At 53.1% G+C, this 26758-nt stretch overlaps 2 protein-coding genes across 2 annotated transcripts; one reads left to right on the forward strand and one right to left on the reverse strand.

Moving 5' to 3' along the window:
- Positions 1-6956: 6956 nt before the first annotated feature.
- PNMA3 (PNMA family member 3) lies at positions 6957-10803 on the forward strand. Its single transcript, XM_008990061.5, has 2 exons — positions 6957-7082; positions 7376-10803. Exon 2 carries the CDS (start codon positions 7482-7484, stop codon positions 8871-8873), a length of 1392 nt encoding a protein of 463 aa, XP_008988309.1. The 5' UTR covers positions 6957-7082; positions 7376-7481; the 3' UTR covers positions 8874-10803.
- Positions 10804-13404: 2601 nt separating this feature from the next.
- PNMA6A (PNMA family member 6A) lies at positions 13405-14632 on the reverse strand. The gene is given in 4 exon segments (XM_003735848.5): positions 13405-13593; positions 13703-13814; positions 13817-14234; positions 14236-14632. Coding segments are annotated over 4 exon segments (1092 nt in total). The 5' UTR covers positions 14611-14632; the 3' UTR covers positions 13405-13406.
- Between the last annotated feature and the right edge of the window lie 12126 nt (positions 14633-26758).

Genomic DNA, 26758 nt, shown 5'->3' on the forward strand with positions numbered 1-26758 from the left:
TGACATGATCTACATTAATAAGAGAGAAGCTTGCATGTTATTAGGTTGGGGAGACATATAAGACTCAGAAAGAATTTTTCAGCCAGAAAGCCAAGACTGAGTTTTATTGTGAGAGATTCTTAGACAAATATCTGCAGAAACTTTCCAAAGGAAGCGATCGGGGAAGGGAGGCTGTGAAGAGGACTCTGTAAGCTTAAGCGTGGGGATGGGCATCATGCGTTGGACCAGAGGCAGGGCACAAATTGGGCTGAATAATGGCCCCCAAGGATAGCAGGTACAAATTCCTGGAATCTGTATATATTACCTTATTTGGGAAAAGGGTCTTTACAATGTGATTAAGTTAAAGATTTTGAGATGGGGAGATTATCCTGGATTATCTCTGTGGGCTCTAAATCAAATCGCTCATTTCCTTATGATGAGGCAAAGGCAGATCGTGTTTACACACACCCACATACAGGAGGAGATGATATGATGAGGGAACAGAGAGATTTTTAAATGCTGGTCTTAAGACCGAGGAATGCAGGCGGCCAGCAACCACTGAAAGAGCTAGAAATGGATTCTCCCCTGGAACCTTGGGAGAAAGTGGGGCCCTGCTGACATCTTGTTTCAGCCCAGTGATGCTGATTTTGGATCTCCACTCTCCAGAACTGGGAGAGAATAAAATTATGTTGTTTTAGGCCACCCAGTGTGTAATAATTTGTTACAGTAGCCACAGGCAACCCATACAGGACCTAATTGAACTCTTCAGGTGTTAGCCACATATACATACTTCCCCGGCCCCTTCCTCCCAGAGCCTGGGGATGGAAGCTTGGAGATTTTAATGTTGGGGAATCTTCCTGTTACTGAGGGATAGAAAGAGAACATGAGGAGGAAGCTGAGTGCCTGGATCAATGTTTAGTCCCCCTGGGAGTGATTTGTGAGCTACGTAAAAGGGGGGCAACAGAGAATACAGTTTATGTGGCCCTCACTTTCTAGGGCCCACTGTAGGAGGAAAGCTGAGCCAGAAGCCCATGGTCCCAGGAACAATATTAAGAAACTCTTAATTACCGGCGCTCTAGCTGCACCTGCCTTCACAGTGGCACACAGGAAATCCAGGGGAGGCGGGTGGCATGGCAAGACGCTGAATAAATGGAGGCAGAGACTGGCTGTGGCTATGTGTATGGCTCAGGGGAAGTATTCATTGCTATTTATACTTTGTTTAATGTCTTGGTTATCATTAATCTTATTAATAACAATAATAAAAATAAAGCACAAATGGCCAAGATTCCTCTGAATGCCTATTCTATGCATTTAGTAAAGTAATTTTGACGTAGGAGATCAGCAGGAGTTGTTATCTGACTACCGGTCATGACCTTGCTGATGAAAACAAATAAATTGCAGTAAAGAAACCAGCCCGGGCCGGGCGCGGTGGCTCACGCCTGGAATCCCAGCACTTTGGGAGGCCAAGGCAGGTGGATCACGAGGTCAAAAGATCGAGACCATCCAGATCAACATGGTGAAACCCCGTCTCTACTAAAAATACAAAAAATTAGCCAGGCACCGTGGCGTGTGCCTGTAGTCCCAGCTACTCGGGAGGCTGAGACAGGAGAATGGCCTGAACCCAGGAGGCAGAGGGTGCGGTGAGCTGAGATCTCGCCATTGCACTCCAGCCTGGGCAACAAGAGCGAAACTCCGCCTCAAAAAAATCAAAAAGAAACCAACCCAAACAGCTAAAACGAAGATGACAATGAAAGGGACCTCTGGTTGCCCCCACTGCTCATTACTGGCTAATTATGATACATTTGCATGCTAAAAGACACTCCCGCCAGCACCGGGATAGTTTACAAATGCCATGGTCCAAAGTGGGGGGTGACCCTTGGTTCCATCCCTTTTCTAGAAAATTCATGAATGACTTATGCCTTATTTAGCATATAATTAAGGAGTAGCTATAAATATAGCTAGGCCGCAACCAGGAGGGCTGCTTTGCTTATGGGGTAGCCCTGCTCTGTCTATGGAGCGGTCATTTTCATGTACTCTGTTGCTCTGATAAACTTGTTTTGCTTTCACTTTGCTCTGTCAGCTAGCTCTTGAATTTGTTCAGGTATGAACCCAAGACCTTTTTGAACCAGCTCTTCATTCTGCTCCTCCCTCACTAATGAGTTAAATAAAATTTTGACCCATAATCATTATCTGTGTAGGAATTTTATGATTAAAAAGAATTGGTAATTGTGACTTTACATCATCCTACGATCCAGGACAGACTGTTCCTGTAGGGTCCCTGGCCTTCTGGGACTTCACTTTCAGGAAGTGAAATTAAAATGGCAAAATTTATCTGATGATCCACAATCTTGAAACAGAACCACTGCTCTTTTGAGGGTCGCCATCTCAGTGGCATCACTGGAAAGTCCAGATTGCCTGTCACACTGGTAACCAATTATTGGGGGTCAGGTCCCAACAGGTGCCTGGGTTTAAGGGAATTAAATCTATCCTGACAGGTGGAAAGGGAGAAGAAGACATAAAAACAATTTGTTTTTTCATACCAAGGCTTTTGTGCTAAGGTGGCCATGTGCGTCAAAGTCAGAGAATCCCTCCTCCTGGGAACTAATAGGAAGTCTCTCAAAACTATAAGGGAAAGGTGTTTTCCCCACATAAATCCAGCTTTATAGACATTCTATTAGTGACCTATTTCCCTTTCCTCCAAAACAACAATGAATTGCTCTGTGTGCTAACAACATATCTTAAAAAAAGTAAAACAAAAGTCTGAATTACCTGATAAAAATAATATTTCAAACTCTTCAGTCATCAGAAGTACACAGTTATAAAAAATGCAGACACTCCACGTGGCATCTCCAGGACATTCAGCTTTCTGTGCCTGGTCTGTTTTAGCATCTCTGTTTTCTGCAGGGTTAATCCCCTCCTTGCCAGCATGAGCATTTACCCTTTTCCCTTTGGGTACCTTCTCTCCCTTCTTTCAAGGGGCTTCTTTAGGCTTGGGATCTGGCTTTGGAGGAACAGGTTTAGCAGACAACCTTTCAGATCTTCTCTGTGGTTTGTCCTTCACCTTGGCTGTATCTGTTTTAGCATCCCCTTCAGCCTTTCTCTTGGGGATGGTGGCAACAGCAGTGGGACATAGGTTCTCAGGGCGGGATGCAGTGGGGCACCGGCTTTGGCCACTCTGGGGAGTCATTCTTGCCTCTTCTTCTTTCAGATTCTTTTTTTATTGAACAAGTCATTCCTTTGCTCTCCTCTGGCTCTCATGTCTCTTTATCATTAAATAGTTACACCATCTAGTCCCGATTCAATTTCAGAAACCTTTCAGCATTTTGCCCTTAGAAGATTTCCAACAGAAATGGAATATCTCCCGTTTCTGGAGGCCAGAAGACCATCAAATTATTGGCAGGGCTGGTTATTTCTGAGAGTGGTGAGGGAGAATTTGGTCAGGTGCCTTTCTCCCTGCTTCCGGGGTTTTACTGGCAATCAGTGGCCTTCATCTTCATGTTTCTGAGTTCAAATATCCTTTTTATAAGGACACTTGTCACATTGCATTGGAGGTCCCCACTACCCCAGCGTGATTTCATGTTAACCAAGTACATCTACAATGACCCTATTTTCAAATAAAGTCACATTCTGAGGTACTGAGGATTAGGACTTCACCATATGAATTGAGATGGGAAGAGACATAATTCAACCCATAACAGTCTTAAATTAAGAGGAGTAATTTCTGTCTATCTGTGTATTTTTCTAGAGAAATTTCTTAAAGTCCCAATAAAAAATTTTATTGATCCAATAATGATGAATCAGAGGAGCTATTACTGTCTGAGCCTTTATGAAAATTAGTATGCATTTGGCCGCAAGTACCAAAAGTGTGACTCAGTGCCAGCCATATGAATGAAGCATCTTGGGTTCCCAGCCCTGTTGAGCCTTTAGATTATTCAATTCTCAGTTCATGAGTGAAATGCCCAGCTAAACTTTCGTCCAATTTCTGACTTACCAAATTGTGAGCAGAATAAAAGAGTTGTTTTAAGCCAGTATGTTTTGGGTCATTTGGGTCATTAAGTTAGTATTAAGTAACTTAACGGGAAGAAATGTCCAAACTAAATAAATAACTCCCATAAAAGAATAAAAGAAGAGAAGCACCCCAATTGAGAATTGAGAAAAAAATAGGAATTTCAAGTAAAAGGAATAAAAAATGTCCCCCCAACCAAGGTATTAAACCTAATTCATAATCATAGAAATTCTAGTTAAAAGCATAGTGACAATTGACATTTCTCAGGATTAACAATATTTAAGTCGCATAATATGAAATGTTAGTGATGATATGGAGCTTGACGGGAACATAAATTTGTACAGCAACCCAGAAAACTATTTGGCGATATCTCTGAATACTAAGGATAGTTTGACTCAGCAATGCCATGACTAGGTACATAACCTAGAGGAACTCTCCAAGAATATCTAAGGCAGCATTGTTTCTGGATAGTAAAGATGGGAAACTTAAATATCTGTCAGTGGGAAAACGGATAAATTTTGGTACACACACACACACACACACACACACACACAATGGAATACTATACAGAAGTGAAAAGTGACAGATAAAATTTGCTTATATCAAAATGGTGATTCTCACAAACAATGAATAGTTACTACAACAATGATATTTCTACCACGTGCAAGAGAGGCAAAGACAAGTGTTTAAGGATATAGTCATTTGCAGAAAAAACACAAAGAAATGCACATGGAGGACACTGCTTCCCTCTATGAAGGAGAGAGAGGGAGACAGCAGGGAAGGCCTGCAGGCGCTCACCCTAACTGCGGTGTTTTCTGTCTTCAGGAGTACTGGAGGCACTTTTTAAGCACTTTTTATGTATGTTAAATATTGCAGAATGTATTGTATAAAGTATTTAATTACCAGAAGCTCTTTAAAACATTCCCGGGCCTGTTTTAGACTCATCAGATCAGACTGCAGAGGTGGGGCCCATGAATCTGCCCCCTCTGTGATCCCCATAATCACTACTAGTCTAAGCCAGGGCAAGGCCATCCCAGTGGAGGCTACTTCCTTCATGCTCTATTACATTTTTCACTTTAGAAGTAATAATGTTTACCCGTCAGTTCCCCAACTCTGGTGCAGCTGTGTTAGCTGCCATGCAATGAAGACTTTCCACTGGTTTCAAGGGCAAAGGTTAACTCCAATATAAAGGAGTTCGAAAACCTTTCAAATTGGACATATTCACATATATCATCTTGATTCCAGCATTTCCAAATCCTTTTTTCCTGATCCCCAAAACATCCACAGATCACTGCATCTGTCTGGGAACTTCGCAGGCTTCTTTCTGAAGACATTCTAGACATGCCCCTCTGCCTTGGCACTGATACTTGGCATCTCACCTTGACATCTCAAGTTGGTCATTTACTCACTGTATGACCTTGCCCCAGTAGTGCCCCTCCTCTGAACCTCTGTTTCCACCCCTGTAGGTTGGGCAGATGAAGTGACAAAGCCAGGAACCATGAATGGACAAAAATAAGAGAAACCAATTCTAATAGTCATAAGGCAACCAGAGGAGAAATAGTCCCAATTCTACCTAAAGACTGATGGCCACCCATCGAGAACCCAGTTTCAATTCTACCTGCAATAAGGTGTGTGACTTGAAAATGTCTCTTAATATCTCTGAGCCTCACGAGTCAAATCACGGTAATGTTAATACCTGCCTCAGAGTTCTCCTGAGGAGTAAGTGAAATAATTCTTGTAGAGATATTTTAGGAATTACGTCTGACCATGAAAAAGCCCTTGGGGCCATTTCTTCTTGGTTCCTGACAAGTGACAGGCTACAAGCAGAAGACTGACCAGCACAGGGTTGGGGGGGATGTCGGTGGACAGTGTTGTGCCCCACTCACTGCAAGGTGGTCTCCCAGACTTCGCTGGATAGGTGACCTTGGCCTAGTAATCAACCACAAGCCCCTCTTTGTGTGGCTGAAGAGGAGCTGAAGCTGTGCGAACAGGAGGTGAGCATGCGGCTGGCAGAGCGGTCAGGGCCCGCAGAACACCTGGGCCTACTGCCTGAGGGGCCGTCACTCCCTTAGTCCTTTGGCTGCTGCCCTGGGATCAAACGGATACAACGCAACCCATGTAGCACCGCTGCCAAGGAGGGGCAGGCCCAAGGGATTGGGCTCCAAATCCTGCAAGTGGTTTACCAAGACACTAGATTTGCAGCACGCAAAACCGGAAAGGCCGAGGTAAACCCGGGCACTGGCACCTGGGCAGTGAAGCTCTTTGGCTGGAGGGCTTCGTGTCCCAGGAGCGGGATGGGCAATAAGGAGATGGCAGACCCTCCATGGGGTGATGTGCGTGAGCCACATGAGCGCTGGGGCATCTCCTGCACGGAATGGGACCCACACCAGTCAGAGGATCAATCCTGGAAGGGGAGTGGAAGGACAAGAGTCGGTGAACAGGCCCCAGAATTGCTCTCCCTGCCCCTGGCCAGAACGCAGAGCAGCCTGGCGCACCTCAGACCACTCCTTGGCTCTCTGGTGGGCACGCCCCGGGTGGGGGATGCAGATCCCTCGCCTCGCTGGCGCCTCCGGAGCACGTGCGGGAGGGGCAGGAGCCAGGACCAGGAGCTCCGAGGTGAGAGCCAAAGGCCCAGGGACCGGCCGCCACAGACCTTTGGACACCGCAGTGGGGGTGGGGGTGGGGGTAGGAGTGGGGATGGGCGGGCGCCTGTGTGCCGGGGGCCCCCGTGGCGGGGGGGCTAGGGGAGAGGAGAAGGTGACGTCACCCGGGGACCTGGGGCCCCCCGGGGCGGCGGCGAGAGCTCGGCCTCGTGACCCGCTGGCGCCAATGGCCCTGCGGTCTCCCGGGCGACGCGGAGGGGTCCGTGCTGCACCGCCCCCGCGCCCCCGCCCAGTGTCCGCACTGCAGAGAGCGGCGGCGAGCAGGCGCCGGCGCACTGGCCCACGTGCTGCGCGAGCGAGAGGGAAGCAGTCTGAGCAAACGCCCGCGCGGGGAGCCAGGGGCACCGGACTCCGCCGCCGCCGCTGCCGCCGCACATAGCCCCCGGCACGCCCCGTGGTGACCCGAACCAGGAGGGACCCTGCCTCGGGAGAAGGTATCAGACTCACCTGGGGAGGGGGACGCTGGCCCCCGGAGACTCTGCCGACCCTCACCTGCCCGCCCTAACAGAACTGAAGCAGCCTGCCGGGCAGGGGCTGGGGGGTCCTGGGGCGGCGCGGGGAGGGGGCTGAGGCCCGCAGGGACCCCCGGGGGACGGGGCTGGGCAGGGGCGAGGTCTGGCTGCAGAGACGACGCTGGGTGAGGCAGGCGGCTGGGGGTTGGGGTGGGCGTGGACGTGGTGGGGAGGGGTAGGCATTAACCTCGCTCTCGCCTGGCTGGCATTCACAGGCTGTGGAGACCTGGGCCTTCAGCGATCATCCTAGGAGTTGGTCCTGATATGTGCCTCGCGCCCTGATCACTCCCCCCAGATTAGTATCTGAAGAGATTCGGGAACATGCCGTCAACCCTGTTGCAGGACTGGTGTCGGGGTGAGCACCTGAACACCCAGAGGTGCATGCTCATCCTGGGTATCCCCGAGGACTGTGGAGAGGATGAGTTTGAGGAGACGCTCCAGGAGGCTTGCAGGCACCTGGGCAGATACAGGGTGATTGGCAGGATGTTTAGGAGGGAAGAGAACGCCCAGGCGATTCTACTGGAGCTGGCACAAGATATTGACTATGCTTTGCTCCCAAGGGAAATACCAGGAAAGGGGGGGCCCTGGGAAGTGATTGTAAAACCCCGTAACTCAGACGGGGAATTTCTCAACAGATTGAACCGCTTCTTAGAGGAGGAGAGGCGGACCGTGTCAGATATGAACCGAGTCCTTGGGTCGGACCCCAATTGTTTGGCTCCCAGAGTGACTATATCACCAGAGTTCTGGGCCTGGGTCCAGACTCTGGGGGCAGCAGTGCAGCCTCTGCTAGAGCAAATGTTGTACCGAGAACTAAGAGTGTTTTCTGGGAACATCATGTCCATCCCAGGTGCACTGGCCTTCGATGCCTGGCTTGAGCACACCACTGAGATGCTACGGATGTGGCAGGTGCCCGAGGGGGAAAAGAGGCGGAGGCTGATAGAATGCTTGCGCGGCCCTGCTCTCCAGGTGGTCAGTGGGCTCCGGGCCAGCAATGCTTCCATAACTGTGGAAGAGTGCCTGGCAGCCTTGCAGCAGGTGTTCGGGCCTGTGGAGAGCCATAAAATTGCCCAGGCGAAGTTGTGTAAGGCCTATCAGGAGGCAGGAGAGAAAGTATCTAGCTTTGTGTTACGTCTGGAACCCCTGCTCCAAAGAGCTGTAGAAAACAATGTGGTATCTCGTAGAAATGTGAACCAGACTCGCCTGAAACGAGTCTTAAGTGGGGCCATCCTTTCTGACAAGCTCCGAGACAAGCTTAAGCTGATGAAACAGCGAAGGAAGCCTCCTAGTTTCCTCGCCCTGGTGAGGCTCCTGCGTGAGGAGGAGGAATGGGAGGCCACTTTAGGTCCAGATAGGGAGAGCCTGGAGGGGCTGGAAGTAGCCCCAAGGCCACCTGCCAGGCTCATTGGGGTTGGGGCAGCACCTGTCCCTACCTCTGGCAACAGTTTTGAAGTGAGGCCTTCCCAGGGTTCCCGGCGCCGGAGGGGCAGAGGCCAACACCGAAGGGGTGGTGTGCAGAGGGCTGGCTCTCGAGGCTCAAGGAAACGGAGACGCCACACCTTCTGCTATAGCTGTGGGGAAGATGGCCACATCAGAGTGCAGTGCGTCAACCCCTCCAACCTGCTCTTGGTAAAGCAGAAGAAACAGGCTGCAATTGAGTCGGGAAACGGGAACTGGGCTTGGGACAAGAGCCATCCCAAGTCCAAGGCCAAGTAGGCTCGGGGGAACAGGGCAACATTTCCTACCGCAGTCCAAGGAGACAAGACAGATATTGGAAAGAGGGGAAAGAGGAGCCCAGACAAACAACAGATGAGTTGAGCGGGACAGAGGGACAGGGCAGCCAGACCAAGGCCAAGCTCCCTCACTCTGTGCCAGCTGGAAGGGACTTCAGCAACCAAGACAAACTGGCAACTGGCTTAGTGGGGGTCAAGTCCACAGCCCCAAAGAGGTGCTGGAGAGGAAAGCAGGGAGTGACTGCATCCAGCACATGGGGTGCCTGGGCCTCAGACGGGGACCCCAACAAAGTAAAGGCTGAAGAAGGTGCAGCTGGGGGTTCTGTCCTGCTCATCCAGCCACCCCCAAATGCCCACCCTGTGGACTTCGAGATGAGCATGCCCACTGGTCCCCAGGCCATGTGGGACCTGGAGGAGCCTGCCTGGGGCCTGCTCCTGCCAGAAGGAGCCAGGGCTGGTGAGGAAGATCTGTGGGACAGAGGCAAAGCCCATCTTCAGGATCATCTCCACTGCACTAGGGGAGCCCCAGGAAGGCAGCACCCTGGAGGCCCTGTGCCAGTGAGGCCAGGAGACCCTACGGCTCTGGGAACCCAGTGCCAGCCAGAGGCTGTGCAGGCAAGGAGACCAAAAATTGATGAGAAGACCCCCAGCAGGGGCACTGGGAACCCAGCAGGCCAGTGTCCTCACAGCTGACTTAGGCCAGGGTGGCTGTGAAGGGAAGTCTTCGTTGCAAAGGAGGAGGAAGAAAAGGGAGGACTTGGTGGGGGTTTGTTTCTTCTCCTTGTTTCTGTACAGGGCAAGGAACATCTGGGGCTGCCATGGCCAAAGTAACTCAACGGATGCTGACACCAAGGCCCGCCCCAACCCTGCCACCCTGGGAGTCCAGCCTGGAGGCAGCCCTAAGCAGCCAGCCGTGGCCTGGGCGGGGGCACCTGAAGACATCTGTCCCGAATCCCACTGGCCCTGAGCTGGGAGATGACGGGGCAAAAGAGGCCCTCTCAAGGGTGCCAGCTGCCTGGGTCTCCCAACAGGGGTCCCCCCACTCGCTGTCCCCAGGCAGACTGCCCTGTTCTGAGAATCCCACCCTCACCTGTGTAGGCCCTGTAGTGACCCATGCACCCAGGAGACACCCACTTACTGCTAGCCGTCGTTCCTGTGCAAAGTTGTGTACTGTGTGCCCACCCGGGTGGCCGCCTCTGGGCCCGGGACACGTGCTGTGAGCTTTCTGCAAGCCCACGCTCTGCTCGCTGCTGTCTGTCCCTTGTCGTGAGCACCACCTCTGCTTTCCCGGTGTAGATCTAGGCCAGGGGCTGCTTGTTCTGGTGGAGCTGTGTGTGTTCTTCTCTGAGCAGCTTCTCCCTGGAGGCCCCCAGTGCAGTCCCAGGAGATGGCAGAAAGGAGGCGGCAGGACACGATGCTCACCCCATCATCACGATGATGACGGTGCCTGCAACAGGAAGAACTGGACCCAGGACGGAGAGGGGCTGCCCTGCCTGAGGCTTCCCGGGGAGCTTTGTGCTTTGGTGTTCCACCCCTGTTGTTACTTGTGACTCAGTTTCCTCCACCCAGTGGTGTGTCCTCTGCTGTGTTTTCCAGTGTCCTGTGACTGTCCTGTGAAAGCCACAAGGCAGGGCCCCACCCATGCGGAAAGGCTTGGGAGGGGGCTCCCTGAAGCCAGTGGACACTGCCAGAGTCCACCGTCCTGGCAAGAGGCGGACCTGGGGCACTTGGGAAGAAGGGAGGTGGCCACGGGAGCCACAGCAGGAGGGGAGGCAGATGAGGTGCTTTGTCAGAAACCCCAGGAGGAGGGGCCCCAGGACCTGTGGCCTGCATCTTCTCTCTGTGTCGTGGTTCCCTTCTCTTCAATGGTTTCAGTATGTGTTTTTCTTCAATAAATTTCATTCCGTGTTCCAGCTTGTCTCGCCTCTGCTGTGGGAAACGGGGGGTAAGGTTGGTTGGGGATGGGGTTGGGGTGGAGTGAGGGCCACAGGGGCTTTTTAACACTGGTGTATACTTGGGGCTTGGTCTACAGGGCATTGTAGAATGGGCTATTGGTACACGTTGGTCATGAGCTAGGGTTTGTGGCTCATGGACCCAGGCCAAGAAACCCAGCTGAGCAGGCTGGATAGTCCCAGTAGACAGGACACTGGTGGGCCCAGGCAGTGGCTGGTTGGGTCTCCAAGGCACTGGTTGAGCTTCTCTGAAATGAATGAGTAACACATTTAAGGGAGGATGAGGAACAGCAGGCAGGACCAGTGGCCCTAGGATCCCTTATATCACTGTTGGGGTTCAGGGCTTCCACAACTGGTGCATCAAAACCAGGCCCATTTCTGTGAGTGTGTGTGAGATGGGGAATTTGTGTGTGTGTACTAGTGATTGTGTGAGTGTGGGAGAGTGTGTGAGTTTGGGAGTGTCATGTGTCAGCGAATATGTGAATATGTGAACGAGTATGTGAGATGGTATGTCAATGTGTTGATGAATGTGTGTTTGTTTTTGAGTGTGACTGAATGTGTGTTAGTGCTCAAATGTATGTTTGTGTTTAATGTGTATGTGTGTTAGTAAAAGCATGTTTGTGAATATGTGAGTGAGATGGTGTGTGAATGTGTGTATGACAGTGAATGTGTGGGTGACTGTTTTTGACTGTGTACATGAGTGGATATCTCTGTGTTTGAGAATGTTAATGTCTACGAGTTTGAGTGTGTATGTGTGAATGTGTGGAATGGGTGAATGCATGTGTGGGTATGTGTGTTAGTGTGTGTGAAACAATTTATGAGAGGGTGTGTGAATTTTCATGTGAGTGCAGGTGTTCGGTGATTGGTGGGATTTTTATTTCTTTAAGGAATCAAGAGAGTTGGAAAGAAGGCAGACAGAGGTAGAAGTTGCTTTGCCGCAAAATAGCAGTGAGACTTTTGTTGCCTCTAGGCTGATGGACCCTAGAGCTGGGCCTGCTACCATCTAATCATCCATTTCTCACCCCTGGAACATTCCTATTTTTAAGGTTCACGTGGCTTCTTGGCCTTTTGGCTAAGGTCAAGTGCAGTATCTATTTTCAGGTCCCTAATCTTAACAGATAGGTGTTACTGGTATTTTGTGATGGAAGCTGATAGAAACCGCCTCGGATGAGTCTCTGTGGACTTTTGTTTTCCTTTCTCCTGCACAAACACCTAGGAGTGGAATGACTGGGCCACAGGGTTGATTTAACTTTCTAAGAAACTTCACACAGATTTCCAAAGCTATTGTGACAATTTATACTCCAATGAGCAGTGCCCATTTCTTAGGGTACTCCAAAAATCTTGTATTGCCAGTTTTAAACTTTTAGCCGTCTCATGGGATGTCTCATCACGGTATCTCACGGTGGCATTAGTTTGCATTTCTGTGATGACTAATAACATTGAGCACTTTTTTGTGTGCTTATTAGCTATCTGTCTATCTACCTCACTGAAGCGCCTATTCCCTTGCCTAGTTTTTACCTGGGGTTTTTTTCTTTTTTCAGTTGTGCAAGTTGTTGAAATACTCTGGATACAAGTCCTTTGATATATGTACTGGGAAGACTTTTTACCAGTTGTGTCTTTCTTATACATATTCTTAGTGGAATGGTGTCTGTTTCTAAGCAGACGGGTTTCATTATAACGAAGCCCACTGCATCATTTGTTTCTTTTTACAATGACCGCTTCCTGGGTCCTGCCTAAGTTATCTTTCATTGGCCCACATTTACAAACGTATTGACCTATGTTTTCTTCTAGAACCTCTGTAGTTATAGCTTTTGCATTTAGGTCTTAGAATGTACCTACATTGGTTGGGCACAGTGGCTCACACCTATAATCCCAGCACTTTGGAAGGCCAAGGCAGGAGGATTGCTTGAGCCCAGGAGTTTGAGACCAGCCTTAGAATAAAAAAAAAAAAAAATTACCTGGGTGTGTGGTAGTGCATGCCTATTATCCTAGCTACCTGGGAGGCAGAGGTGGAAAGATTGCTTGAGCCCAGGAGATTGAGCCTGTGCTCCAGCCTGGGTGACAGAGCCAACTCCTGTCTCAAAAAAAGAAGAGTGTACCTAATAAGTTATTGGTGTAAGGTCAGATACATTTGAAAAGACTTTCTTTCGACATTGATTTTATTTAGAATGTTAGTCAAAAAATGTTTGACTTTGTACCTGTGGGTCTATAACGGGGCTCCTCTGCAAGTGTAGGGAAGGCTGCTGATTTGGGGCTCCCTTCTACCGTGTGTTTGATCTGACCCAGAAGTACCAGAAGTGAGCCTTGTTCAAAAAAGGAGGTAGTTTGGATTTGGAATCAAACGTGGTCATCTGAGTCAATGGGAAGGGCAGGTGGTGGAGGCCAGGGCCCCTTGGGGGGAAGGCGGGGGGGGCCCTGATCCCACTGTGGGGTGAGGGACTGGTCAGGGCCTCGCCTCTGCCTGCCTCCAGGGCGCTGCTCCCCGAGAGGAGAGGAGGCCCTGGGACCCTCAGAGCCTATTTACCCAGGGAGGCCGCATGTTGGCCCACCTCCAAGGCCCCATCCTAGTTGTCTGACTCCTCCAGGACGGGCTTGAGCCCCTCTTGGAGGGGATCCTCAGCCTCCTGGCCTCCTGTCTGGATGAGGACCTCTGGCCCCCAGCGGGAACCTCCTGGGACCGCCTGGACAGCACTGCCCATCTGGGCTGGGGAGGGGGCCCCATGGGGCTTGGTGGGCCCTGCCCGACCTAGGCTTGTGAGGATTTCGGGGGCAGGATCCTGGTTGTCCTCTTCCTTAAGGTGGTCCTCCTCCTCCTCCTCCTCCACCTTTTCATCCTCCACTTTAGTGCTGGCTCTGGCACCTCCCCTTCCTGTGCCTGGCTCTCACCCTTCTGGCTAGACTGGCCTCCCATGCCTCAGACTCCCGAACGAGCCCCAGCATCTCCAGGAAACTTGGAGACCTCCCCCCCATCTCAGCTTCCTCAGTGCTTCATCCAAAGGCTCAGTAAGGTTGGCTCTGGTGAGCATCCGCCTCAGGCTCACACAGTCGGCGGATGCTCTGGCCAGGGCCCACTTCTCCATGGCCTTCTGCAGGACTTCCAGCCACAAGGCAACAGCCAGGACAAACTGGCCTGACTGTTGCTGAGCAGTCAGATACTTCGGCCGGCTGGTAGGGGGCAGGGGGTAGGGCTCATTGTCTCCAAACACCTGGACCAGGGCTGTTAGACAGTCCTGAGCAGCCGACCTGGTGGGGTTTTCCGCCAGGAGTGCGTGCACAAGCTGGTCCCTCCCAGAAAACATGCCCAGGCTCTGGGACCTCAGGGTCTCCACCCAGGGCTAGACTGCCTGACTGACGGATTGGAGCCAGCTCGCCCTGCGCAGCCCCACACCCAGGACCCAGGGCACCGGCCAGAGTCTCCACCATCTGCCCCTATTGCTGCAAGAAGTGGAACACAAGACCGAGAAACTCCTCGCCTGAGCAATGGGGCACACAGACCGCGTTCCACGGGCCCGCAGTGCCAGGGACTTCCCTGGGGACCAAAGCATAGTTGACGTCCCCTTTGAGCCCGACCAGGGCCGCGATGGCACTATCCTCCTCTCGAAACACTTTGCCCAGCACCGTAAAGGGTCCCATAGGCCATAGGACAGCCTCAAGGGACTCTTGGAATTCGGCTTCATTACGGTCCTCCATGATGCCCAGGACAAGCAGGCCCCTGAGAACGTTGACGCCCATCCAACTGCGCCAGGCTTGCAGCATCGCCGTCGCCATGCCCGAAACCTTGGCCAGGGCTGGGCTGATAGGAGGGGCAGGAGAGGGTTCCCTGCACGGACCAGGGGGACATGGGGCGGCGGGGGTGTAGGGGGAAAGAATTGGGGTGGGAGTCTTGGACTCGGGGAGAACAGCCTAAGTCTCCACAGCCTGTGAATGCTAGCGGGGAGACCGAGGTCAATGCCCACTCTTCCCCACTCCCACGCCCACGTCCACCTCCACGCCCTCCTCCCCTGGCGACAGCCAGGCCCCGCCCCGCCCCCGGGGGTCCCTGCGGGTCTCAGACCCTTCCCCTCGTCGCCCCGGGCCCTGGACCCCTGCCGGACTCCTGCCCAGCAGGCTGCTTCAGTTCTGTTGGGACGGACAGGCAAGGGGCGGCGGAGTCTCCCGGGACCCAGTCTCCCGTCTCCCTCACCGAGTTAGTCTGATATCTTTCCCCGGGGCAGGGTCCCTCTTGCTTGGGGTCCCCACAGGGGCTGCGCACGGGGCGGCAGAGACCTGGTCGAGACCCGGTCGGGCGCCCCTGGCTCCCCGCGCGGGCGTCCGCTCAGACTGTGCCTCTCCCGGGTCCGCTCTGCACGTGGGCCAGTGCGCCCGCGCCTGCTCCGGCTGCTCTCTGCAGTGCGGACACCCGGCGGGAGCGCGGCGGCGGTGTAGCGCGGACCCCTCCCCGTCGCCCGCCTGAGAGACCACAGGGCCATTGGCGCGGGTGGATCACGCGGCCCGTCTCTCGCCGCCGCCCCGGAAGCCCCAGGTTCCCGGGTGATATCACCTACTCCTCTCCCCTAGCCCCTCGTCCCCCCGCTACGGGTCCCGGCATACAGGCGCCCGCCCACCCCTACCCCCACCCCCACCGTGGTGTCCAAAGGTCTGTGGTGGCAGGTCCCCGTGCCTTTGGCTCTCACCACAGCAGTTCCTGGTCCTGGCTCCTGCCCCTCCCGCACGTGCTCCAGAGGCCCAGCAGGGCGAGGGGTCTGCAACCCCCCCACCGCGGGGTGCCCACCAGAGGGCCAGGGAGTGTGGTCTGAGGTGTGCCAGGCAGCTCTGAGTTCTGGCCAGGAGGCAGGAAGCCAGGCTCTGGGGCCTGTTCGCCTGCTCTTGTACTCCCCCTCCCCATCCAGGACTGGTCTTCTGACTGAGGAGGCCAGGTGAGGCCAGGAACACTTGGTGCAGGAGCCATTCCATGGAGGAGATGCCCCAGGTGCTCACGCAGCTCACACACCCCACCCCACAGAGGGTCTGCCCTCTCCCCGCTGCCCATCCCATTCCAAGGACCTGCAGCCCTCTGGTGCCAAAGTGCTTCGCCGCCCCGGTGCCAGGAGCCAGCACCAAGGAGGGTGACCCAGCACCCAAGTATGCCAGGGCCTTGTCTGTTTTGCAGCCGCAAGTCCCAAGTCTGGGTCTCTGCCTCAGTGTGTGAATGCAAAGGTAGTCCAAGGGGAGTGGGCTACTCAATTTGTCCCCTGCCCCCTGTGCCCTCACCAGACTGATGGGCTCTGGGACATTGCTCCCTTGGCCCTAAGGGCAGCATGGGTGTTGTCCTTCCCTGGAGACCTCCGTCTGTCAGGCCTGAGTCAGCTTTCCATAGGTCCTTCCCCAGTCTTCTGCTACCTGGGCTAGACACCACACCAGGGCAGAGCAGCCTCCACTCATAGCAGAGATCCTGCACCTGTGGATCTGACCACCCTGCACCTGAGCTGTCACGGGAGTCTGGGGCCATGTGCACAGCATCTCCACCAGGCAGGTGGCAAGCAGGTTCCCACAGGGTCACACCTCTGGGTGTCGTTCCCTTGTCCCCTTCTCTTTCTTTGTCTGGCCTCCTGTTTGGCAACTTACAGGCCAAGGTTTCCCCCAGGCGTCCAGCTCGCCCAAGCTCCTTGCCGAATCATAGCCACAGAGTGTTTGTCTACGACCCTATAGATGGGCATGTAGGTCCTTCCCACCGTTTGGTTGTTGCAGACACTGCTGCCAGCGGCATCCCGCGTGCTCGTCTGAGCCACCACTGTCAGCGAGACGTGCTCTGGGGTGCACAGCAGGCAGTGGCTCTGCTGGGACTTGGGCTACGCCCATCAATGCCACCACCCAGCATTGCTCATCTGTGACCCCCCAGTGGGTGGGTGAAGCCACGTTCCCTTGCACTGGCAACTTGGGAGGGGTCCTGGGTTCCCACAGCCGGAACAGCTTTTGATCTTCTCCAGCCTCCCCCGCTTGCCCATCCCACAGGGAGAGACACCACCTTGTCGTGGTGTGCCCTGCGTTTCCCCGATCACTCGCCGTTCCCGGTTCCTCTTCTGTGGATCTCCTTTGCTCCTTTCCTCCTGATCTGGCCGATGACCATTGTCATTGGCCTGTTTCCAGGAGAAAGTTTCTAGCGTCAAGACGGAAGACTTTCTCCTTGTGATTCAAGCACTTGTGATATAAGACATGGCCAGTCTAACATGATGCCCAGAAGCAGGTTGCATTGGAGTGAGCCTCACAGATAGACTCTGGTTTGCCCGTATGGTTATGAATGGTTTCAGAATCAAGATGGAGTCAGTTGTGTTCAAACAAAGAAAAACCCGAATACCTGACAAATAGAGCCGTGGAGGGCCGCGGAGGCAGGGTTCCCATGCACAAATGCCTGATAACGAAAGCTATCACAGAAGACCGCAGAACCCACAAATCTGCACAAAGGCCGGCGCCACCTGACACAAATGATACTTCCGCGAGGACACCTGCCCAGCAACTGCCTGTCCAAGCCCCTGACCAATGTTACCCTGGTCATTAATCCTCGTAGCCACAGATCATGATCGCGAAACAATTATGGAAGCCTCCTCCCTTCTCCTGAAACACCTTTGTCTTCCTTCCCCCGCCTGAATATGCGCACGGTTCACTAGCGCACCCGCATCCCCGCTACAGTGCCTATTTCTGAATAGACACCATTTTCTTTGAGGGAGGCTCCCTCTCTGTGTGACACTTGGGTTGACATGGTCTTGCTCCCCAGGCTTTTCTACCTCCCCGGTAGGAAACATGGGGTCAGCGAAGAAATGCATGTCTATTGTCACAAAGCAGCCTCCCCAGTTGGCCTTGTGTGTCCGGTCTCCCCCAACAACAACCCGCCCCCGCCACTTCTCCCCATGGAGGGTCAAGACTGCTTGCTCTAATTCACCTTTGCTGTTAGAGTGTCTGTCTATGGAACCTTTAGTGGTAGACTTGTGACAGCTTATAACTCATATTGTCCTCTCTCTTGTTTTCAGCCATGATTTTTCTGGAGTCCTTCTGCAGAGAGGGCACTGCCCACCCAGCCGCCACCCGCCCCCCACCCCGGGAACATCTGTGGGTCTGGTGTCTCCAACTGGCCAAGCCAGTCCACAGGCCAACTCTCAACTAATTTCCTCTGTTTTCAGCCTTGTCTCTTCCCACTCTCCTTCCTTCCTCACCTGCTGACTCCAGGTCCAGGACACTGCAGGATGCCCATTCTGTGACCCCACCCCACCGGCCCTGGCCCAGGCTGGGCTGTGACACCTCAACTGTTTGTCTTTCATCAGTTCCCTTTCCCCACTCTCTCCTCCTCTCAACACAGTTGATGCTCCTTCCTTCTCAAAACCATTTCCTTTCTCAGCTTCCTCCTCTCCCTCACCCACTTTTGGGCTGACCTCCTCCCCCTCTACCTGCCTCTCTGTCCTTGGACCTTTCTCCTCCTCTTCCTGCCTTTGCTAGATCTCAGCGTGCTGGGGGCGGGCTCCCAGCCTCAACCCTGAGACATACGGCACCTCCGATGAATGCTCTGTCTCTGGACATGACCTCTCTTCCAAGCTCCACACATACCCATCAATCTGCCCAGGTGGATGCCCTGCAGACATTTCAGAGCTAAGATGGTCAAACCGGAGGGCTTCAGCCCCTTCACCACACCTACACCATCCCCAGGCTTCCCCCTCTGTACAGAGGGTTCTGCCTTCTACCTGGCGACTCAAACAAAGCAGCCAGGGTTCTCTCCCCTCTCCTTTGTTCCTCACTCCCAAATCTAACCCATCACTGGACTTTGTGGACTCTGGTCCAAGACTGCTAGCCTTCTCATCTCCAGGGTCCTTGGCCCGCCCTGTCTCTCCCTCTCCCTGCCTTCACTCTGCTTCCTCCCTACTCCACCCACACCCACTCAGCAGCCAGGGCGATCTCTGCAATACCACCAGACCCTGCTCCTCCTCGTGGCATCCCATCTCCTTAATCTCAAAGTCCCCATCCTGGTCAAGAGCACCCCAACCCCACTCCTGGAGACCTGGCTCCTCCGATGCTCTTCTTCCCTCCCTGAAACCCACCCCATGTCACCGTGCCCCCAGCTCCTCTCACCACACTCCTGCCGATCTGGCCCCGTGGCACAGGGCTTGTTCCCACCTTCGGCCTTTGCCATCCCTCCTTCCTCTGTGTGAGCCGCCAAACCCCAAGAACCTTCTGTGGCAGCAGCTTCCTCCTCCTCCTTGTCCACGTCTCAGCTGAACTGTCCCCTCCTCACATAGGCCCCCTCTGCTGGGACACACAAATCACACGCCCTCCATTTATATTCTTACTGGCAGCATTGCTACCTGTATGGGCACGTGGGAATTGCCGGTCTGAGTCTTTGCTTTGGGGTATCAGGGGCTCCCTCCCCAGGTGGTGAGCCAGTGGCCAGAGGGTGGGGCGGCCTTGCCTGTGTGTCTGGCCTATTTGTACTGCTATAGCAAGATACCTGAGACTTTGTAACGTGCAGAAACTTATTGCTCCCAATTCTGCGGTCTGGGAAGCTGAAAGTCAAGGCACTGGAGACTGGGAAACTTACAAAGAACAGAAATTCCTTGTTCCCCATTCCAGAGTCTGGGAAGCCCAAGATCAAGGCACTGGTAGGTTCAGCGTCTGGTGGGGGATCAGTCTCTCCTTCCAGGATGGTGTCTGTGCCTGTGTCCTCACATGGTTGTGGGGAGAAAAGGGCAAAAAGGGGGCCTACCTAGAGCTTTGAAGCCTTTTACAAGGGACTCCTCTCATCCCGGAGGACTCTGCTCTCATGGCCCCATCACCCCCTAAAGATCTCACCCCTTAACCCTGCTGCATCAGGGGTTAACTTGCCGCATGAATTTTGGCAGGGACACAATGTTCAATCCGTAATGCAGCATCTCCCACCCTGGGATCCCCAGCACCAAGAACAGAGTGTGGCCCAGAGGAAGCCCTAGGTGCCTTCTCTCCAGCAACTGCCTGAATCTGTCAGCCTGCTCCAGCCTGCCAGGGAACCGGGGTCTTACCCTGGAGGCTGTGGGGAGCCCTGACGGCTTTGAAGCCAGGGGCTGGTGACGCTGAGACTGGCCAGCTAGCCGTGTGAGGGAACTGATCAGCAGGAAGGGAAACCTGGAGCAGAGAGGGGCAGCAGCACAGGTCCAGGTCCCACTGGGGCTGGGCAAGGAGTGTCTATGGAAAAGCGGAAGATACAGGCTCTGCAGAGGGAGAAGGCCCGGTGAGGGCTCGCGCACAGTCTCTGGTTCCCTGTTGTATGTGGACCGAGTGGAATGCAGAGTCCTTGTCTGACATGGGGCTCTTGCTGGCAGTTGTCTTTCCTCCTGCCTTTTGTGAAAAGAGGGGTGACAGGCGTGGGGATGAGTTCCTGTGGCTGTGGTCGCATTCAAGTGGCCTGTGCGACACTCAGGTAGACATTCGCTCTGCCCTCTTCCTCCTTCCCGCCACTCTCCCACTGTCCATCTTCCGGTCCCGCCCCTTGCCCCCAGCCCCCAGCCCTGGCCTGTGGGCTGGTAGACTCCCTGGTAAAGGTAAAGGAATTGTAAAGGTACCCCCTATTTGGTTTGGCCCCCAGAGTCTTCCATCTTCTTAGCTCCGTCCCCCAGATTGCCAGCGGCAGGCTCTGCACAGAGCCAGTGTGCCCAGCAGATGGTGGGCACCTGAAGGGACGAACACAGAAGCACTGCAGCCTGAGGTGGACGCAGATGCTTCAATCAAGATTCACAGAAGGCTCTGGGTAGCTTGGTGACCAGACGCCCCTGTAGACCACCTCCTGCACTACTGGCTCTTGAGAACCAAGTCCCAAGGATAGCCGGCCTCGCTGAGTGCCTGCGACACAGGCCTGGACATAGAGCCGGTCTCTGTCTGCGTTTCTCCCCACCTGGCTGCCTCCTGGCTGGCTGGCCCTGGACGGGCTCCTTACAGCCTCCACAGGTTGAGAGGGAGCAATGTCTGCCCCCGAACCAGGAAGGGCTTCTCTGCTGTGTACCACAATGTCAGAGGGCCCAGGCTTTGCATAGCCAAATGCGGGGCCCTCCCATCTCTGCCACGGAGAGCCCGTGGCTCCCTCCTACCTTCCTACCAGGCAGGGCCAAAATTTCCAAGTCTGCGGATTCCGGCCACTTCCCCACTGGCTGCAGCCTGCTCTAACTGCCCAGAAGCCTCCTTCCCCCACTGCCTCTTTGATTCTGCCTCTGAGGGTTCCAGGCCCTCCTCACCAGAGACGGAGTCTGCTGGTGCAGTTCTTGGCTGGCACCATCCTTGAGATTGGGCTTTGCAGCGTGCGCACTGCAACGAGTAAATTTCTGTTTGGCACAGGTCACACCCCGTTCATGGTATTTTGGTATCGCAGCCCACTTGTACAGAGACGGCCTGATGCACGTTGGAGCCTTTGCCTTTACTTACCAGTTTTCAAATAGAAGCGTTGACGCCCCAGCGTTTTCGAAAAGTGAGCAGATGTTGTTTTTCTTTTCTCGTCGCTTTGACCTTGTGGATTCAGACCCATTTACGTGTTTTAATCGGTTTCCGTTGTTATTCTTACTGATGCTGAAACGGCCTCATCTGTGGCCAGTGGGAGCCCCTTTGGGTTGGTTCCCAAGACCTTTTAACGCCAGCCCGGCAGACTTTGAGCTTCCTCATCTTGTGGTACGCTCATTTCCCCGAGGAGTCCTGTTGGTTTTGTGAGAAGTTGTTTTCCTAAGCAAACAGTGGAATTTCAAGAACAATCTGGGTGCCATGGAGGCTGACTGCTGCTGATTTGATCATGATTTCTGGACCTCCTCAGCGCCCAGCGCTGGGAATTAATTACACACAAATACGCGCACGTGTACGTGTGCACATTGAAGATAAAAGATTATGTCTCATAATCTATAGATATGATAATTCCAACAACATCCACGACCACACAGCGAGCTTATCTATTTTACAGATGCTTATATATGCATCAGAATACAACATACTCATCTGTTGTATCCCACACTATATACACCAAGCATTCTCACCTGAAACTCTAAAACTCTTCGGAGAAAACATAGGGGAAAGGCTTCGGGACATTGCTCTGGGTAAAGATTTTGCGAATGAGACCCCAAAAGCACAGGCCACCAAAGCAAAAATAAACAAATGGGATTGCATCCGACTCAAAAGTTTCTGCACAGCAAAGGAAACAATCAACAGAATGAAGAGACAACCCGCAAAATGGGAGAAAATATTTGCAAACTATTCATCTGACAGGGGATTCATATCCAGAATATATGAAGAATGCAGATATTTCAGTAGCGAAAAACAACAACAACAACAAAACAATCTGATCTGAAAACGGGCGAATTATCTGAACAGACATTTCTCAAGAGAAGACACACAAATGGCCCACAAATAGATGAGAAAATGCCCAGTGTCACTAATCATCAGGGAAATGTGAACCAAAACCACACGCTGATATCTCATCCCAGCTAAAATGGCTTGCGTCCAAAAGACAGGCAATAAGAGAAGCTGGGGAGGATGCTGAGAAAGGGTAACCTTGGCACACTGCTGGTGGGAATGTAAATTAGTATGGATGCTATGGAGGACAGCGCAGAGGTTCCTCGAAAGACTGAAAATAGAAAGACCAGCAATCCCACCACTGGGTATGTATCTGCAGGAAAGGAAATCAATGTATCTAGGAGATATCTGCACTCCCATGTTGGTGGCAGCACTGTTCACAATAGCCAGGATCAGACGAAGGGCTAAAGAGAATGAGGTTCTTAGACCCGAGGGAATACTATTCAGCCTTTAAAAGAAGGAGAGCCTATCGTTCGCGGCAACATGAATAGGACACTGTGTTATGTGAAATAAGCCGGGAGCAGACAGCATAAACCCCACGTGTGCTCACTCATATGTAGAAGCCAAAAAAAATTGATGAAATAGAAGTAAAAAGTAGAACAGAGAGTACTGGAGGCTGGGAAGGGTAGGGGGAAGTGGGAGATAGGGAGAGATTTGTTAAAGGATACAAAATTACAGCTAGATAGGATGAAAAAGTCCTAGTGTTCTACAGGACTGTAGGATGACTGACTGCAGTCAACGGTGGCTAACGGAGAGCTTCCAATAGTTAGAAGGAGGACACTGAATGTCCCTAACACAAAGGAATGATACACGCTTGAGATGACGGTGTGCTGATGACCCTGATCTAATCACTACGGTAAGTTATATGTATCAAACATCACTATGTGCCCCAGAAAAATGTTCAAATATGATGCGTCAAGTAAAAGAAATGACAAAACCAGCCTTTCACGAACGTGATTACAGAGGAGAGTCTGAAAAAAACCAAAAATGGTGCATCTGCTCTTTCCCCGCCCCCTTTCATTGTACGGCTGCTGCAGTGTGTGGAGCCTGGCTGAGGTACAGATCCCCCCGCTCTAGGCTCCCTTCACCCGCTTGTGGCGCTCGGTTTTCCTTGATCCCGCGTGGAAACACAGATGTCATGCTCACCACCAGCCTTCACTGGTGCCCCTCCAGTCCTCTTGCTCTAGCAGACTCCTAAGAATGGAGTCATTGCAGTACATGCTCCAAGTTTTTGCACGTTGGTGAGAACTTGTTGCATTTACACTTTGAATGTGAGCTTGGTTGCGTACAATATCCTTTGCTCAGAGTTTTTTCTCATCATCTTACATTTTCTTCTAGCATAAGGCTTTCTGATGAACAGTTTGAGGATACTCTAATTTTCTTTCTATTATACCTGGATTCTTTCTGTCTCTCTGGCTGAATATCCAAAGACTTTTTTTTTTTTCTTTAAATTTCAATCATTGTGCTAGAACGTGTCTTGGCCTTGCTGGTTCTAGGCTGCTTTCCCCACGTACATGGTGTGCTCTTTCAAAGCTTTTGTGTTGTTTTGTTTTTACACATTTTATTCCCTGCTCTTTTCCTTTGCTTTGGTTTTTATCTTGGGGGACTCCTATTATATGCACACTAGATTTATTTTGCCTGCCTTCTATATTTGCCACTTTCTCTCAAATCTTCATCTCTTCGTTCTTCTTTTAATGTAAACACTGGCCCTGCTTTGCTTTTTCTATTTATCTTAAAGCATTATATGTCGCGTGTATTGATTCTTGGGGGCCTTTTAAGGAAAGGTCGTAATGACTGAACATTAAAAAAATCTTTTATTTATAATTCCTTCCCAGGCCTTTTCAAATTTGCCATGCTTTCCCGGGCCGATCGCCTCATCTCTGAGTTGCTTTAATAATTCTGATTTACGTTTTGTTTCATATGTTGAATCATTTTCTCAAGGTCCTTAGCTTGCTTTAAAATAAAGGATTTGCAGGCTGGGCGTGGTGGCTCACGCCTGTAATCCCAGAACTTTGGGAGGCTGAAGCAGGCAGATCATGAGGTCAAGAGATGAAGACCATCCTGGCCAACGTGGTGAAACCCTGTTTCGACTAAAAAATACAAAAATTAGCTGGGTGTGGTGGTGGGCGCCTGTAATCCCAGCTACTCAGGAGGCTGAGGCAGGAGAATTGCTTCGACCCAGGAGGCAGAGGTTGCAGTGAGCTGAGTCTGCGGCACCGCACCCCAGCCTGGGCGACAGAGTCTCGCTCTGTCTCAAAAAAAAATCCGAAAAACAAACAAACAAAACCCCACAAAACAAGAAAGAAGAAAGAAAGAAAGAAAGAAAGGAAGGAAGGAAGGAAGGAAGGAAGGAAGGAAGGAAGGAAGGAAGGAAGGAAGGAAGGAAGGAAGGAAGGAAGGAAGGAAAGAAGGAAAGAAAGAAAGAGAAAACCCAAAAGATTATAATTTCACCTGCACGTCCTTCTGGGATGTTTCTGTGGTCTGGAGGGATATTATACTGCTCCTTATTCTCTTCTCTGTTTTAGCAACTTTGTATGGGATTTGCCTTTGAGCCACTTGCTAACTAGTTTTCCCTTGAAATTCGTCCCTCTGCAGTTGTGGCAGGTGGGAGAGGCTAGGTTTTCTGATTTCACGTATGAAGAGCACTCTCTTCTGGTGAGTGTGGGAACTGAGACCGTCTGTCCGTTTAGTTTGTATCAGACGTTCTCCACTTGTTCTCCTCCGCCACTGTGATTTGGACTTTCTCTTTTTTTGCCCCTACCGTGCCTGTCTTGCTTTACTTGTCTTCTAGTCCCACCGGTTTCTGCTCAGTGGGGGCCTTTGTCCTGGAAAGAAGTTTTGGGAATTAATTGGGTCTAGTCTGTCTCAGCGCCTTTAGACCTTCGGGGTGACGGCAAGCCCTCCCTTGTTTCTCCTCTGGGAGACTGTGGGCTCCTGGATAGTGGGGGGATTGGCCCCTACCTCTCTGTGTGCCCAGTGGCTGGCACAGGGGCGGACCCTACCCCGAGATGTCTGTGAAGACACTGGCCCACCAGCTCCACTCACCACGTACCTGTCTCCTGGAGCAAGGGCTCGTTCAAGCCTGGGGCCCCTCGTTGGTAACAAATGAGAGAATCAGACCCCCACCTCCCCCAGGTCTCCTTGATCCCCCGCCCCCCCCACCCCTGAGCGGGTTGGTCCGACAGTCCTGGAAGGCCTTTTGTCACTAGGCCTGCTGGGGGGGCCCAGGTCACCAGGGGGCCCACCTGCAGGCAGGGGAGGGTGGCACTTGCCTCTCCCTGCCTCCCTGCCTCTCTCTCTCCCCTCTCTGCCCCCAGGCCCTTCTGACCTCTGCAGCTTCACAGCCTGGCCCCCACCGCCCTCCGGCATTCCCCTCCCCTTCAGAAGACACTTGGGCCACTCTAGCCATTAGTGGGTCCTCTGTGCTGCAGCTAGGCCAGGGGACTTGCCTGCCTGCCGGGATTGACAGATGGCTACTCTCCCCTCAGCCCGGTCAGGAGGCGGAGGGTGGAAGAGAGAAGCACTCATCCTTCTCACACGCACACAGGGCCACGTGGCCAGGGTGCTTCCACGTTCTTGTGCCCGAGGCCTTCCGTCCCGGCACTGTAGCTTATCCCTGGGGCCGCTGGGTGCTACCCTCTTATTGAGGCTGCCTCTGCCTTGTGCCTGAGAGTGACTGCGGGCAGTTACTCTCCTGACATACAGGGGCCACAGAATGGAGCTCAGCCCCTCCTGTCAGCCCTGGAAGACCCTGGCGACCTTGTCGCCTGAGCACGCCCCTCCTCCCACTGCCACCTCATGGGACTGGGGGTCAGAGACTTGGCTGGAGAGCAGCAGACACAATCGGCGGAGGATGGGGGTCCAGGCTCTGCCAGGCATCAAGGTCAGGACCCTGAGGGGTGACTGACGGTCCCCCAACCCCACCACGGCCACCACGACCTAAGCCTTGGGGTCACCGCTGACATCCCTCCCCCCCCACCCCGCAACCCCCAATCCCTTCCATATAAACGTCTTCACACCCACCCCTACCCCAATCCAGGCAGCACCCGGTTCCGCTCCTACTGTCAACCCAGGGAAGCCCTGGTGCCCGGATGTGACGCCACTGACTTGTGCGCATTGGGGGTTACAGAGGAGCCTGAAGGGCGGCCTGAGATCAGCAGAGGAAAGCGGGCCCAGGCTCTGCAAGGAGGCAAGGCGAGACGCTGAGGGAGGACTCAGGACACCGCCATCCCAGATAGAGGGCCCCAGATGATCCAGCGCCACCCCTTCTGGCAGCCCTGGACCACCTAGGGGCAGACTTCTCAGGCTGGGCCACCCCCAGCCCCCTGCTGCTGAAGCCGCTGGGGACTCTGGAGTCAGAGCTTGTGTGACCAGGGAAGGGCTGCTTGGGAGAGGACAGCGTCCAGGCTCTGCCAGGCCCCATGCTCAGGATTCTCAGGGAGGGCTGAGGGCCCCCCAAGACCCCACTCCAACGCCCATTCTCTCGGCGACCCAACCCCCGCTTAACTGCCATTCCCACCCCATCTCCCACCCCCCACCCCATCCCTCAACCCTCAACCCTGATCCCCATCCGCCCCGCCCTTCCACCCACACC

This window comes from Callithrix jacchus, chromosome X (genome assembly GCF_049354715.1).
Source record: "Callithrix jacchus isolate 240 chromosome X, calJac240_pri, whole genome shotgun sequence".
NCBI classification, from domain to species: domain Eukaryota; kingdom Metazoa; phylum Chordata; class Mammalia; order Primates; family Cebidae; genus Callithrix; species Callithrix jacchus.

Coding starts and splice junctions, on each gene's coding strand:
- PNMA3 (XM_008990061.5), top strand. CDS start 7,482: ATGCCGTCAACCCTGTTGCAGGACTGGTGTCGGGGTGAGCACCTGAAC.